Genomic DNA, 16,297 nt, shown 5'->3' on the forward strand with positions numbered 1-16,297 from the left:
GGCATATTGATTGGGGAGGAGATTTCGGATCACTTGGTTGTTGAGAGAAGGAATGAGCTTTATGCAGGTGGCGACGTAGAGCGTAAGGAGCGATATATTGACGTCCGCATGTTTCAACAGGGCAAGCATAAGCTACAAGTATGGCGTTGGGCAATTCGAATATTGAATTAGTAGTGCGTACGACGCTCGCCTGTATGTGTCCGCTCGTGGCGCAATCTATCCTTCGTGAACTTTCTGCACAATTGGCATTGATAGTATCCGCTTCGAGTGCTGTTTTCCGGAGCCGACATTGACCGCATTGCAGACAGCTCATCTTTGTGGTAGACCTTTGGGAGTAGAGAGCTAAGAGGACTCGTTGCTTCATGTCTAGCGCCGTCAACCGGTCGTATAGCCTCGCAATCAACACCGTCTGTTTCGATCTAGAGAATGAGCAGTCATGCGCGAACCCAACAGTGACTGTGCAGCTAACATCAGCAAGCCTACATGTGCCAGAATTCGGATTCGGATTTTGAGCATCTGTGCTAGCTGCGCATTGAGAGAAGAGGGGGTTTATGTCCAAGGGCGTAAGATTTCGAGAGTGTGCATGGTTGTTCATCGCTACACTCATAGTTTTGGGTGTGGTCACATGTGACGATCGCAATTTTTTACACCTCCCTCCTCCGCCATGTCGACCAGCGGGCTGAAGGCAATCGCCCCCGTTCCCACCGCGGCCGACTTCCTTGACATCGTACTCTCCAAGACCCAGCGGAAGACACCCACGGTGCGCTGCAAGTGTAATAAAAAAGCCTCGTTTCATGTAGCTCGCTCAGGTCATCCACAAAAACTTCAAGATCAGCCGCATCCGCAACTTCTACATGCGCAAAGTGAAGTTTACACAAGACTCCTTCGATGAGAAACTCAGCGCCATCCTGGACGACTTTCCGATGCTGGACGACATCCACCCGTTCCTTGCCCAACTCATGAACGTTTTGTACGACAAAAACCACTACAAACTTGCGCTGGGCCAGCTCAGGACGGCGCGGCATCTCATCGACCAGGTTGCCAAAGACTATGTTCGGCTGCTCAAGTTTGGAGACAGTTTGTATCGGTGTAAGCAGCTGAAGCGGGCTGCTCTTGGTCGGTGCGCTATATCGTTGCTTCCGTTTCGTTTATTTTGAGGCTTAACTGTGTGCAGAATGGCTACCGTCATGCGCCGGCAGAAAGACCCGCTTGCCTATCTGGAGCAGGTCCGCCAACACATCTCCCGTCTCCCCGCAATCGACCCAAACACCCGAACCCTCCTCATTTGCGGCTACCCCAACGTCGGAAAATCTTCGTTCATCAACAAGGTCACCAGGGCCGACGTTGATGTTCAGCCCTACGCATTTACTACAAAGTCGCTTTTCGTCGGCCATCTCGACTACAAGTACCTGCGATGGCAAGTTATCGATACTCCTGGAATCCTCGACCACCCGCTTGAAGAGATGAACACCATCGAAATGCAGAGCATAACCGCACTAGCGCATCTCAAGAGTTGTGTGCTCTATTTCATGGACCTCTCAGAACAATGCGGCTATACCGTTGAGGCCCAATGCAAGCTCTTCCACTCTATCAAGCCCCTCTTCGCAAACAAGCCTACAATGCTTGTTATCAACAAAATCGATGTCATGCGTCTCGAGGACATTCCAGCCGAATCGCGGGCCCTTGTTCAGGAAATCATCGACTCTGAAGACGTTAAATGTGTACAGGTGTCGTGTTACTCGGATGAGGGTGTGATGGACCTCAAAACGCAGGCCTGTGATGCCCTTCTGGCCCACCGGGTGGATAACAAAGTGAAGGGTGCTAAAATCAATTCCGTCATGAACCGCATCCACGTCGCGCAGCCCAAACCGCGCGATGATCTTGTACGAGCGCCATTCATTCCTGATGTCGTCAAAGATCGGAAAAAATACGACAAGAACGACCCAGAAAGACGAACACTTCTGAGGGATGTGGAGTTGGCTGAGGGTGGTGCTGGTGTTTTCAATATCAACCTCAAGGGTGCGTTTGTTACCTTTTTTTTCTGTCGCTCTCACTCATATTCATCCCTAGAAAATTACCTCCTTGCGAACCCGGAGTGGAAGAACGACATTATGCCTGAAATCATGGACGGCAAGAACATCGCGGACTTCATCGACCCCGATATTCTCGAGAAACTCGAAGCCTTGGAGCGAGAGGAAGAGAAGCTTGAGGCAGAGGGCTTCTATGATTCGGAAGAAGATATGGAGGAGTCCGAGGACGAGCGGGAGCGGGTGGCTGCACGGATTGCGCTTTCCCACAAAATCAAATCACAGAGCCTGAAGAAGAGCAAAAAGAACCAGGCGCGCATGCCGCGGTCGACCGCCGCTGGGCGATCAACGCTTTCAGAGATGACAAAGCAGCTGGAGGATGCGGGGCTGGATCCAAGCAAAATTGTCCAGCGGGCGGAGAGACTCAAAGCCCAGGTCGGCTCCAAACGGAAACGGGACGACGACAACGGCAGCGATGTAGACATGGAGGGCGGGGGGAGGCGCGGACGGGTGGATGGATGTCGATGATGACGGTGATGTCGATATGGGAGGAGATGATACGCCTTCAAAGAGACTGAAAACCAACTCGGGTGGCGTTGCGAAACGACACCCAAGGGCGAATCGGTCCCTGGCTGGAATGCGCGACCAAAGCGTCTGTATTGCCATCCGTTTTTTTTCGGTTTGCTCACAATTTTGCAGCAAGCCGCAAGGGCCACGAAACTACGAAACCTGGGCCAACGACCCCGGAATATGCATGCCCGCGCCGGAGAAGGCGACCGTCATATCCCGACCAAAATGGTATGTCGTTTGTTTGGGCTGTTCTGTAGCAGCATTTGCTCATTGTCGGGTCTTAGCCAAAACACATGTTTGCTGGAAAGCGGAAAGCAGGCAAGACACAACGGCGGTGATATATATGTTTACGGTTTTGTACCATGCTGTATTTCGTTTTTCTGTGGCACCACACTCGACTACATGGTCATCATTTCACGCGTGTGGTTCCCTTGGCAGGACCAGTTTTTAATGCATTCCCAGTGGTTTCTGTCAGTCAACAAAGGTTTAATTCAGAGATCAAGACCAGTTTAAGGGTCAGCAGTGGGATGTACGCGTTTCTCTTAAGGTGGAATCCTTTGAGACCGGCGTATTGGTACAGGTGCAATCAGGTTATAGGTGGTTTACTACTGTTCAGGTCTATGATAATGGTAGCAGCTCATACATCAGGAAAGATCATATTTGCTGAAAGTGAATAATCAATGATAATTAAGTATACCAAATCCAACTCAAATTAAAGTATGAATATCCAGAAATCCGGGCGGAATTGGTTTGCTAGGGAATTTTTGTGTAGAAGCTTTCAACTCGGCTTGGGTCCAATTAGCTAAATGCTTTGCTGCATCCGAAAAAAATGAGGAGCTCATCCTCAGCGCCATTGTCGCGTTGCATGTAGCGCCGCGCCGGGGCCTGAAGCGCACAACATGCAGCTGCATGTGACCTGCGCTACTCTGGACCCTTGCAAGTTTGTGGTCCCATAGCGGATCCTCAGTGATCATGTGGGGTCGGATATCCTCTTCTGGATAAACATCCATTGTCGGTTTCATGGCAGAGATATCAAAGACTGTGACGGTACAACGGCGCCAGTCGTTCACCGAACGTCGGCCAGTTTTGAAGAATATTTCTAGCCGACGCTCTTGGTATAACTGATGCACGATTGCGCGCACCACATTCCACGACCCGGAGGACAACATCTGGCGTCGTCCTGGGCCATTATGTAATTGACGGAAAGTGAATAGTAGCACTCACTTATACGTTGACTTCGGAACTGCGGGCAAAAAACCCGATGATGGCCCTCATTCCAGTCATTGACCTGGCACGATGTAGAGCAGTACAGCATAGACTGGCAGCGGGTACAACGCCGCAGGCGAGTCTTGGGTATCATCAATTGGCACTGTCTGCTGCTTTAAACCGAAACCATCCGACCGGGCCTGACGACTCACCTTGGTGTTGTCGCATGCCTTCACAGCGTGTTTGACCGGGTCTGTGAGACGCAAGGCAGACAAAAAGAGCTTGCCACAATCCGCGTAGTCTTGAATAACATCTGATAAATCCGGATAGCGAACCGCACTGATCGAGGACGCCCCAAGTTGACCATGTAGGATACGCAGGACGGGAGTGTAGATATTGAAAGGAAGTATAATCTCGCGGACGAAGGCCTTCAGATAATGCACAGTATCACTAGGCAGCCGACGTTGTCCAAGGCGGATGATGGATCGCAAAAGGCCATGCCGAAGCGCAGATCGCATGTCCGCTTCATCGAACACGGAGAGCATTTCTGAAAGAGCGAATATGACTGACATGACTGGTTCCGAGGACATTTCTTGATCTCGTTCCGCCTCATCTTCTGTCGCTGCCAGTATGCACAGCGCTTGGGTGAGTATTTTGATAATTTTGCGAAAGCGCAAGGCACTGTACATTGCAGTCAGACTTGGGGCTTGATCGAGGTGACCAAAGTCTTCCAGCCAGCTCATACGAGAGATTATGTTTAGCGTGAAGTGGAAGTGATCATTCATTTCTTCACTCCCAGACCGCAAACTGTTGATGCAGAGATCGATATTTTCCACCAGAAACTCTGCAACGTCATCGAAGGAGGCCCCCAGAGCAGCGATGATAGATTCGGCGTCTAGCTTGTCGAACTGATCGAGAATGACGCTGGGTAGCATGCCTAGGTTTGTCCTGCGGGTGTCGCCGTCCTCGAGTTCCATGATAAGTTCCCAGATTTTGAAGAAGACAAAAAGAATAGTCGGGCGTTTGGTCGAATGAAACAGTTCTGAGAAGTCGTTGCTATTCCGGATAGCCGCTGCCAATTTGACGTGATAAGTGAAGTCAAGGAAGTTGAGCAGTGGTTCTTGTTGCTTGAGATTGCGGAAGCCAGGTGTCGGTGCCACATAGTCGTGGAACTCCAGTACGAATTGGATCCATTCAAAGATCCGTAGCCAGAGAGGAACCTCTGTTCCCGTAGGCAATGAGTCCAAAACTCGAGCTTGGAAAACACCATTCATCGCGATGTAAGCAGCCACGATATGGGCCTGGTTTTGCGCGGATGGCTGATCGACCTGAGATGCAGTTGGAATCCTCGCAGGATTTAAAAGATGATAAAATGCTGGTAGAAAGTGCCTGGAATAGTCGCGCATGGGGGTTTCGAGCGCCATGAGGGCAACGAGTGACACAAATCCATCCGGGTCCTCGCAATCGCAGGCTTGACGGGCTATCTCCTGAGGTTGCGCGGAGTCAGATGGCCAAGAATGTGCTGAATATCATACCTCCAAAGCAGCAGGCAGCCGGTTCAAGCATTCCAGGCGCAAGTCGGGATGCATGGGCTTGGTTGACTGGAAGCGGCCGTGACTGATCGGAATGGTCACAATCATTTTTTGTTCTCAGCCCTCATGCCAAACAAAAAATCTGGTTCCGCCTCTTACGCATGGGGCTAGGAAACACTCTGCTATAAGAAAGACCGTACTTATCTCAGTAGGCAACCTTTGACACCTGATAGGAAATCCAACGCTCGCAACTTGAAATTGCTTCAACTTGAACTTGAAGTTTTAACCCTCTGAACTGAGATAGCTTGGTCCTACCGCTTATGAATCTCTGGTGCGCAAACTTCATACCCTCTGTCGTCTATCTTCGACTCTTTCGATCTACGGGAACTCTCGTATGAAGGCATTTATCGCTGTTTAATCGAATGTTGGGATCAAAGTTGGAAGTCGGAAGTCTGAACTTTTGTGTGACATGCAGGGCAGGTGTAGTTGGTCCTCGGAACTTGAAGGCCATACAAATAGAAGCCTGACTATGATTTGTTTTTGTGCTTATATCCAGTTTTGACCATATTTGGACTGATGTCTGGAATTTCAATTATTTTAAATTTTTAATTATGTTGGCTGAGTGTACCAGTGCTAAGGTATTCGCCATCCATCATGTGTAAACGTCACATGATATTTCCTTTCTAAGATATTCTCTTTCTGTAGCCACAAATCCTCCATGAATTTTCAGATCTAGCTCCCAGCTGGGACTCAAATATATTCCCTTCACCCCTGCCAAATTTCTAAGGAATTGATACAATTTTGACCAAGTTCTATTATCATAGGGTAGATGTTACTATGATGTGACGATATATCAGGTTTTTAGAAAGTTATCTATTCTTGTCCCATAAGTGTATCAATTCACCTCAAATTCAGATATTTGAAGACTATGCAATTGTATCTAGCCACCTTGTAGTACAAATAGTAATCCATAAAAGATTGAGAAAGATTTAGCTACATTGACTTAGAAAGGAAATATCATGTGACGTTTACACATGATGGATGGCGAATACCTTATTTGACTCTGAACTGTATAAGTTTAATCAAATGGTTAACATTATACTTCTTAACAGCTTACTAAATATTGAATACAGATCACTAAGACCATTTTCAGCAAGGTCTTCTCAGCTATTAAAAAATTCCAACAGTCAATATTTAATTAAAAATATGACTACTGTACTATTTTGTTCAATTCAGCCAGATCACTGGTTTTTTATCAGCTCAAAAGTTGCCAAAAATCAAAATCAAAAATCCAGAAAAATATTATCAATGTTTCCAAAAAGTTGTCATAACTGTGACATGCCAAATTGATTGGAATGGTACACTATGGCCAAATTAGGAAGCTGTTAAAGTCTATAACAAAAATAAAAATAAAAATAACAATAACAATAAAAAATCATAGAATCCTACTTACAGCCACTTGTGACTTAGGTTCAGAGGCTTAATATTTATAATTTTATAGAAAATTCTCAAGACTCTTATACCTGTATATAAGCTATCACAAGGTTTAATAAGGAAAGAGGATATTTATCAAGCAACCAGGGCTAGGGCTTATCCTTACTTAATATGACTCAGATTCACGCCAAAAACATATGAGATAATCAGTAAACACATGATCAGTAGTCACATGGTATGTAACGGTAGACGTGACTAAGTCACGTAGCAGCATCTTAACTCTTTACTCCTCTCTTGTCATTCTGTCTCTTCTTGTGGCCCTGTCCCAACTGCCTGAGTACACACAACTACTCCCTCCCCACTATAGGCTACAGGTCATTAGTCAGATGAGGCACTGGCCGGCCTTACAGTACGGTACGGTGTACAGTGCGGTCCAAGATATGGTGGGTAAATCGGTCACATATCACAGCCTCGGCAATGCCAAGCATGCATTTTGGGCCAGATTGACTGTTTCCAGGTGGACACCAGCCACCAATTGCAAATCCATGGCACAGGGAGCTGGAACAGCGGCCCGGTGATCCCATCACCACATCAACCCGCACTTACGGATAAAATACGGACCATATAGTCAAATGTCGGAGCTCCACGGCATGGAGCTTTTGTCCGTCCGTACATCTGTATGCCATATGGCTATAGATACGGTGCCGAGCCCTATATAGATCCAGAATTTGTAAAGTGTAAGGATAATCCTGTAGGCCTGAGATCAATATGCTAGCATAGAGGAATCTAAAGAAGTGAATAATAGTTAGGGCAACCAACCCTGGAGGCCTGAGATCAAGGTCCTAGCAGGGGAGGATCCAAAGCGTGAACATTGGTAAGTGAATACAAATGAAACTGACCTAGCAGGGGAGGATCCAAAGAGAAGAAACTCTAAGGGTCCGCCTGCTAGGGAGCTGACTATATACTGCTTGTCCGTAGCTGCCGCTGTCAGGCACAGAAGGCTTGGGCGGCGTCGCAGGCGAGGTCCCAGGGTGACTGTCGGGAGGGCGTTGACGGATCGGTGATTGTGCGGGCGAGATGGAGGGCCGGACCGGAGTCGGAACCGGAATCGGACCGGAATCGGGCGCGTCTCCGGGCCGAAAGGGAGGTTCCCCTGACAGGGAGGATCCAAAGAAAAGAAACTTCAAAGGTTATCAGAGTAGTGGAGAATAGTATTACAGTTCATTGACTTACTGATAATTCAAGTATAATTGATTATATCTTATGTTTATTTTATTTTATTTTCTCTCTCTATTTTCTTCTGTCAAGGCCTAAATATGTCACAAATGTCAAATTATTTATTGTTTAAATCAGTTTTTGATCAGATGGCCATTTTATAGGTGGCCTATAAGTGATAGGCACTCAGTACCTACATATCTTTACAATAGCTGATTTATCAAGTTCAGAGTTCAGAGTTCAGAGTTCAGACTTTCCTCATATGGTCATGTGACTGGATTCACACATCAGAAGTTCACACTTTGGTCCAACTACCGACTTGCCACTTCAGACTTGCCTCCAACTTCTGACTTCAGAGTTTGATATTACATAAATGATGTGACTTTGACCTTTTGCATTAATTAAACAGCGAAAATACACCTCATACTCTCGTTTGAAACGAAGTCGCTGTTGAGTTGAGTGGAACTACTGTAGTATTTTACTCAATCCGAATGCCATTTTTGGCGTGACATCGCATACGAAATTCGCAATTCGTATGATGGCATCAAATTGCCTAATTAGGCAACTTTTAGGCGCCGCAGGCGTGGAAAATTGTAATAAATTACCATTTTGGGAAGGGATTTTCAAAGATTTGCTGTGACATACCAAAAAATTTCGCATGAATTGACAGGTGTGACATGTGACATGCGAATTGAGTAAAATACTACAGTAGTACTTCTGACGATGTTTACAGTCCGGGCATATTAATATACTGCTACCACGGCTTATGCGTGCTACTGGACTTGGAAGACGCAAACAAACCGAATAGATGCGCCGGCGCCCGTATGGGAGTCGCTGCTTGCGGCGCCACCGCACATCGGCAACTTATCCAAACAGTCCAACCGCTCCGCTCATAGGGTGCCAGTGCCAGTGCCAGTGCTATATATTACCAAGGCTTACTAGCCTTTCGATACCGTCGGGGACTCGGAAACAGTACGGAGTTGAATCTGAACCAAAAATATCCGTTAATTGGCATTCACGGTTGGAATTCCAGTACAGTATTGTATCAGTTATTTTGGTGAGTCCTCCGAGTCGGCTGTACTGGAACCTGATAAATCACTAGCGCAGAATATCACTTGAATAATGGCAACTTGAAGCGAGAGATGTATGATCTGCTCACGATCACAAGTAGGAGCGGGAGTCGCACGCTCAGGCTAATCTTGTTCGTACAATTCCGGATCCACGATTCCCGGTGCCATACTTGAACTGTTTGTCCATCTTACTTGCATCTTACAGGCAAAATGCCAACAAAAGGTAGCAATGTGGCTGCTCTTAGGGACGGCCTTCCGCGACGGCAGAGTTTCAGTGTCTGCTTGTGCTCTTCATATGCTCGGCAATCGACCTTTTAAAGCTCCGACCCCGTCCGACTCCGCCTCAACCTCCATTTCCGCAACAGTTCCGCGTGTCGGGTAAAGTGGGGATTTTTCTTGTTGCCGACACCGAGCGAAGCCGCGAGGAGAGATTAGCGGCACCTGGTGCGAGTCGTTTATTGGTGAGATCGCGTCTGGGCAACGTCTTGGGCAGGCTTGATGCACGATGAGTGCGTGCAACGATGTCAGCTTGCTACCGTGACCCCGGGATATGATCGGCCCGAGTGTTGATGGCGGCATAAATGTTGTTCAATTGTTGGCTCAATTGTCCCGTGCGTTTGTTTATCTCGCTTACCGGTGGCAGATGGGCAGATGGCGCCCACAGTTCTTGCCTTCCTGTGCAAGTTCTTCTTGCCTTGCTATCCCCTCGGGAATCGGTAATTCCTGGGACTTTGTTCGGCGCCACGTTGCACGGCGACTGGTTCGGAGCGCTCGGTCCGACGTACTGGACTTCATCTCCGGCCTTTCAGGAGGGATCCTGCGTTTCCCGAGCTAAGAAGCGGACCGCTTGGCGGCAGGGCTGAGGGCTCAAAGCAGGCGAGCAGAACTCATCCATCGGTCAGAAGGTGGGTGAAGTCACATCAGCTTCAAGTTGCTGAATACTTAGCTCAACTTGAACTCCTTTGATCGGCGGCAAGGTCCAACTCAACCTCGGGGCCCGAACCGCCATACCAGCCTGACTAGTGCGGGTGCAGAATGCTGTTGTCGAGCTCAGGCTCTTTGCCGACGGAACTCAGGCTCTTGCTGCACCGCAGCTGCAACTAATACATACAGTACTGATTATGAAGGCATAACCAGCATCAACAACTTGAATTACTAATTCAAGTAGTAGATCTACAACTGTGCTTTTTTATTTTGCTAACCAATGAGTCTGAGGATCAGACACCGCTGTACTAGATTTAAAGTAACCTAAGCCTGAGGTCTTGAACACCCGACCGAATACGTATTCGTGGAGCCTACACAGCGCAGCGAACGAAGTCCGTCCTGGAAACGGACTGAATTCCGAGTCACTGTGTGAATGAAAAAGAAGACCACAATCCGGTAGTTGCCAAGCAATCCTCAAAATGCCGAGGATTTAACCAATTCGAGCTCGTTGTGGTGACGTGTTTGCGTTGAAAGTTGACCCACTTGAAGCAAAAAAAACTGAGATTATTCGACAAACAGGTGGGTTATCGTTATCGTTGTCAGTGCAGGATCACATCGACCGCTAAAGCCTAAAGGCAGGGTCGCGGAGTGCAAAACACGCCTGCTTTTGGTTGTTGGCCTGCCGCTAAGCCGTAGCAACGACGGATACCTATAGTCTATTGCTCCCGAAGGAGTGCTGTAAGACACGCACATGCAAGCCGAGACGCAGCAGCCGAGGAGGAGCGTTCGCGGAGTTTGAAACTTGAAAGAAGGGGAAACCGACGCGCCGGAGAAACGCCAATAAGCCATTGTGCGACTTGATGTGGCTGCCATTGTCAAGGACATTCGGAAGCTGCTGGGAAAGTGAGATGACGTCAGTGAAGGGCGAGAGCCAAGTGCCTGATATTGATTCAGAGTGAGAGCGTGGATGTGGCTACAAGTTCGCCGGGGCAGACACCAACGATCTTCATCGTTGGCATGATCAATTGCATCTGCTGGTAACACCACCGTGAGTCGGGGAGGCCGATCGGCGTAGCATACACTCGATTCAATGACCAATGTCCAACGCTCGACGTCCAACATGCAGTGGACTTGGACCGTGCGCGTCGGGCAAGGAGCCCGACCCGTGATTAGACGCACACACATCGTAAGAAAATAAACTTCGAAGTTCGGAACGAAAGTCGGGCCCTCCGGATCGTGAGCTGAGTTCGAATTCTTTTCCGTGCTTCGTGACTAGATCTCGCGGCTTATTTTGTTTGACGCAGAGTAGATTCGCGAACGAATCGATGCCCTCCGTTTGTTCGCGGTGTTTGAATGCATGTCTGGATCCCTTGTGATTTGTGCCAGTTCTGTTCCCCGAAATCGAGATCTACGCGCTGCTGTCTCTGAGGTGTTACAGTGGACAGCGCAGTCTGCATGGTGAACGGGAATAACAATTTGGGATCTGCGCCGGCCGCGGCAAACTTCAATGAGGGGCAGTGGGAGGAGATGTGGATGAGTCCAAGATGGTTCCACTGAACAAGTAGTCAGTCGTAAGGTTTCCACTGCGAGTCAAAGAAAGATTGCAAGAATAGTGTTAACTTGAGGTAAGTGGCTGCTGGGCAAAGTGGCATGATTGTTGGGGCGTCCAGTATTGCTTGTCCAGTGAGAATCGTATTCGAAGCCGATTGCGATGGGATCCCAGGGCGGTGGGGATCGTCGTTTTTATGTATTTGGAAGGTGTCATCGAGAACACCAGAGTGAGTGCTTTGTTTGTGGGGTTGTGCGCGTGTGTGGTAATGACCGCAACGCGTGCGTTGAGCCGCCGGCAAATGTCAATGAATTGACCCCCCGAGCTCGCCGCAATGGGCGTTGGATAGGCCAGGTCAGATTTCGGCGGAAAAAAGCGGCTAAGAAAGGATGATGCGAACGAGAGGGTCTAGACTGCTGGAGCCATTAGACAGATAGTAGATGGCGGACTGAAGATGTTGGTGACGGTGACGATGCGGTGTGGGGCATGGGAATTGGGCGGGGGTTTGTAGGGCCGTCGACACGATGTACGTCTTGTGAGAGATCGAACAACGGTGGTTCGAGAGTGCTAAGTTAAAAGTAGGTTAGGCTTTTCATATGGATGCGTGAAACGTGGTGTACCGTTTGCGAGTCCACTTGCAATTGCCAGCGGAACGCCGGTCTCTTGAGAGTTTATGTTGCTCCCGAGAGTATCAAAACCCCCAAACACGATTCGGGCGTGTATTCTCTCACCGCGGCGGATGAAAGTAGAACGTAAGGAACCAGATGCTTGCAATCACCGCGACGGCCATCATAAGCTACACAACCAATAAGCGGACGCTCACGTCACCATCAACTTTGGCAAGCCGAGGAGTGAAGACGAGACAGAAGCGGCGTACGTTGACGTCTGTCCTGTCCGTGCATAGGCTGCCTCTTTTTTTTTCAATATTGGAAGACTATGCTTATATAGCTATGGCTGACTTTGCTCGCTACCCAGCTGATGGCGCTCGTCTCTTCCTCCCACCACCATTCGCGCCTACTTGCTCTCCCGCCAGAACTTCTCGAGCACGTTGCCTTCCACCTCGCCACCCGTCCTCCCAACCTGGGCTCACCCGCCGCCCTTCTTCCACTCCTCTCCACATCTCGCCGCCTGAATCAGGCTCTTTCCCCCTCCACCAACTCCGCTCTCTATGCGAGAATAGCGAGAGCAAAGTTCACCCTCCCTCGCCACGGCAAACGGCGTTTAAAGGCCGACACCGATGCATCCCTCCTCCCAACCTTCTGTCGTGTGCTACGTGTGATCCGGTCTGGCGACCCCCACCATCCGCAAGCAGAGTGGGCGTTGCAAATAGCTTATGGGCTCTTATTGGTTGACGATACGGCCAAACCGGACCTCAGCGACCTCTCCTATGCCCCAACGTCATCTCCCTCCCAACCCCCTCCGACTGCCCCCCGGATAGGAAAAAATAAGCGCCAGCTTGGCTGGGCTGGAGCGCGCGCGTTTGCATTGCGGTGGATTCGGTCCCGGATGTGGGAGAACAGAAATGGCGATCGGGAGCCCAGTTCAATCCAGGTGTGCAGACACTGTCCTCTCACTCAAAACCGTGGCTTAGCCCTATTTGTCTGCAGGATACAGAGTGGCGTCCAGAATGGTCCACTGAAGCATGGCGCGTGGGCTGGCCACGCGACTCCAACGCCACTGCGTCGGCATTATGGTTGTTATGGTTCTTCGAGTCGAAAGGTGCGTGCCATGGTCTCAATTTCCTCGAAATTTTTTTACTCAAGATTAGCTAGAAACCCTTGCCGCGGAACCGGACAACCTACGCCAGAACGTTATGGCTCAGCTCCTTCCCTTTGTTGTGGCACCGTTTCGGGTGAGTTGTTTCCGCTTGCTGGTCATTATGCTATTGACGTCTCGATTGCTCACTGGTAGTATGCTTCCGCCCTCGCCCCACCCCACCATTACACGATCCCTCTACTCGACTCCGTTCGAGCTAAAGTGGGTCTGGACCAAGGCATAACAGTCCCAACGTTCCACGGAGACTACCCAATATACGCCTTGGGGAAGCCTTCTCGACTTCCGATCAGACGACCCCGCTCATTGTCATCCAAATCCAAGGTTCTGGGACCGCGACTACTTCTTCCGCGCAAAATCACATCTCGGCAACGAAAACGACTGCTCTCAGCTCCCCCTGCGCGTCTTCTCTTCTTTGCCCGCGTCCAAGCAGGCAGTCGCATGGGCATTCCCCCGCATCTCCCTGTCGACAGAGCCGATGCAGACCGACGGTGGCTGGAAGGTGGGAATACTGGACCGCCGATTATTTCTCTCACACAAGCGGATATTTTGGAGAAGAATACGAGACCCATTGTACGCTTCGAGCGGCAAGTCGTGGCTCGTCTCGGAAGCAGCAGTTTAGAGGACATTTGGGCTGTGGACCCTGCTGTCAGCGACGCGAGCGAGAGCACTAGAGCGAGGTGGGCTATCGACCTGTGGCGCGGGAGAGTTTGTCGCGGTTATGGGGAGGACTTGGAAGTCGCGAGTAGTGATGAGAGCGAATCGGGTTCTTCTGACGAGGATGGGCAACGGACAGCTACACCCAGGTCAACGCAAATTGCGGAACCAGAACCTGGCCGGATTGGACGGGTGTATGAACTTGGGAGCTTTGCGGGACTATGGGCTGGCACGATGATGGTATGGTGGTCTCGATTTTTCTCCTTTTTTTTTTTTGTCTAATCTCAATTTGCTAGATGCCCGGAGAGCAAGCCTACACCAATGTGATCAACACGGTTGGTGGCGCTCTCCCTCCCGGCGGACTGACCAACGACGACTTTGTGGCCGTTGCAAGACCGGTGTATATGAGGATTCGGGAGCATTGGAGGTTTGTCTTTTACAGCGGTGTTCTGCATAAAAGCAGGTAGCTGACTATACACATAGCTTTCATCCAAATATCCCGGCCCCGCCCGCTTCAGCCGACAGCGCGACCAACGATGAAGGGCTCGGAAACGGGTGGTTTCCCATAAACACTTCGTTTCGAACCGGTGCTTCACTTGCTGCGGGACAACAACTCGAGGTCCGTGTTCCGTCGGCAGCCTTTGCGCAAGAAACACACGTGTACGAGACTATTTCTCTGCTTGATGGCGATCTGCCCAAAGCCAGAGACGGTGCCCATGACCTGGATACTTGTCCTGGTTGCAAGAGCGTCGAACAGAGGGATTGGGAGAGGAGACAGTTTCAAGATATGGACCAAGACAATGATGCGGATGTGGATGAAGACCAATATTCCGAACCGCCCTCGTCGGCAACCCCCTCCCCCGCTGTTGCCCTCAGCCCTTCTTCCGAAGATGGCGGCTTTTCTTCTCCCGGTTCCCCAACTCCGCCGTCTTCTTGGCCGTCATGGGCTCATTCAACGTTGTCAGATTCTGAAGACGAAGAAGATGACTGGGAGCCACTTTCCTGCGATGGCGTACAGGACGTGGTGTTCACTGGAGAGACGGACGCGAATCACGGACAAGCTTGGCACCATTATGAGTACATTGGGCGGGTGCGGCCCTGGGACGGGCTGATTGGACTCCTCATGAGGCCTGTGAGTTTCCGTTCCGTTGCTTATCTGAAAACAAGCTTGACGAGACTATTTCCTGATAGCGCAACCGCACGATAGGACTCGCAACATACTTTATTTCGGGCCATCTGGTTGGCCGGGACACGTTTGAAGGGACGTGGCAAATGGCTGCCCAGGATGTGCTCGCGCCGAGTTGGGGAGGGAGTCTGTGTCTCGCGAGAGGGGAAGAGTAACAAGCTGGATGACACCCCCAACGCCTCTTCCGCTCAACGGACTATCGCCAAGAATACGCTCATGGACGATATCAAAAATGTAAATTCGGCAACACCCACTGTACCACCACCACCACTTTCAGCTCTGTGTTTGTGCTTGTTTTTCTTCTTGTTCTTTCAATGTCGTTGTGCTTTCACTGCATTGTATCAGTCAGCATTCATTAGATGGCCATTGGTTCTGTATCCCTGCTCTCATCGCATATATATTCTGTCTACACACGCATATCTTCACTGGCAACTTACTACCTACCTACGAACAGGCTTTGCTCGGAATTAGAACCAGTAACGCTGTCGAAGGGCTCTTAATTGAGTTGCGAGCGATAAGCAATTTGAGGGGCTACCACAGATTTCTCGATAACAATAGCAAAGTTATAATTAGCGGACTCTGGGGATTGCAAATGCGGGTTTATTAGCAGTCCTCACCAGTTCAAGGCTTGAAAGCGGCAATGGGCGCCATTGGGCGGACATGTGGATTGCGGCGGCGGGCCCGCGATCCGCCTCGGCAACGATAAGTAGGCCAGAAAAGTCAAGAATCAGCTACCAAATTTGGACGCGGAGATGGAGAGACAGAGATGAAAGCGGAGTTGCGGTGCCAGTGGCGGACGTCTGTTCCGCCTACCATTGACACGCATGGATGGGAACTTGAAGGGAAATGGTGCGGCGAAGGAGTGGTGCCTATTCCGGGCATGGGAAGCCTAGTCAATCGCGATTGGGATGAGTGGTCTCCGGGGATGGAGAGGGTATAGGCAACTGGTTTTTTGGGATCGCCTCGGCTCGCCCTGGCGAGTACAGTTTTGAACAGCCTGAGACTGGGGAACTTATATCAGGCGACAGCAAGCTGTATCGATGGCGCAGTATGCACTTCCCCAGAACCGACTTTGAAGCCGGCAGGACGATCGACATTGAATCCGACTCGACAGAAAGCACGAAAGACGTAAGGAAGTCGGAATTCAAGAAGTA

At 49.8% G+C, this 16,297-nt stretch overlaps 3 protein-coding genes across 3 annotated transcripts; 2 read left to right on the top strand and 1 right to left on the bottom strand.

Moving 5' to 3' along the window:
• Positions 1 to 664: 664 nt before the first annotated feature.
• Positions 665 to 2,935, top strand: MIND_00632000 (Nucleolar GTP-binding protein 1; the record flags this gene model as incomplete). The annotated part of the gene is made up of 7 exons (XM_037363059.1): positions 665 to 760; positions 810 to 1,120; positions 1,175 to 2,019; positions 2,071 to 2,462; positions 2,509 to 2,679; positions 2,727 to 2,825; positions 2,882 to 2,935. The coding sequence occupies 7 exons, from the start codon at positions 665 to 667 to the stop codon at positions 2,933 to 2,935; spliced, it is 1,968 nt and encodes a 655-aa protein (XP_037220980.1).
• Positions 2,936 to 3,629: 694 nt separating this feature from the next.
• On the bottom strand, positions 3,630 to 5,392 carry MIND_00632100 (uncharacterized protein; the record flags this gene model as incomplete). The annotated part of the gene is made up of 5 exons (XM_037363060.1): positions 3,630 to 3,777; positions 3,822 to 3,840; positions 3,886 to 3,970; positions 4,016 to 5,290; positions 5,339 to 5,392. The coding sequence occupies 5 exons, from the start codon at positions 5,390 to 5,392 to the stop codon at positions 3,630 to 3,632; spliced, it is 1,581 nt and encodes a 526-aa protein (XP_037220981.1).
• Positions 5,393 to 12,505: 7,113 nt separating this feature from the next.
• MIND_00632200 (uncharacterized protein) lies at positions 12,506 to 15,298 on the top strand (the record flags this gene model as incomplete). Its single annotated transcript, XM_037363061.1, has 8 exons — positions 12,506 to 13,078; positions 13,135 to 13,246; positions 13,300 to 13,379; positions 13,439 to 14,197; positions 14,254 to 14,384; positions 14,441 to 14,868; positions 14,923 to 15,089; positions 15,149 to 15,298. The coding sequence occupies 8 exons, from the start codon at positions 12,506 to 12,508 to the stop codon at positions 15,296 to 15,298; spliced, it is 2,400 nt and encodes a 799-aa protein (XP_037220982.1).
• Positions 15,299 to 16,297: the final 999 nt, after the last annotated feature.

Source organism: Mycena indigotica, assembly GCF_014461135.1.
Source record: "Mycena indigotica strain 171206Taipei chromosome Unknown Mind.scaff0005, whole genome shotgun sequence".
Classification (NCBI taxonomy): Eukaryota; Fungi; Basidiomycota; class Agaricomycetes; order Agaricales; family Mycenaceae; genus Mycena; species Mycena indigotica.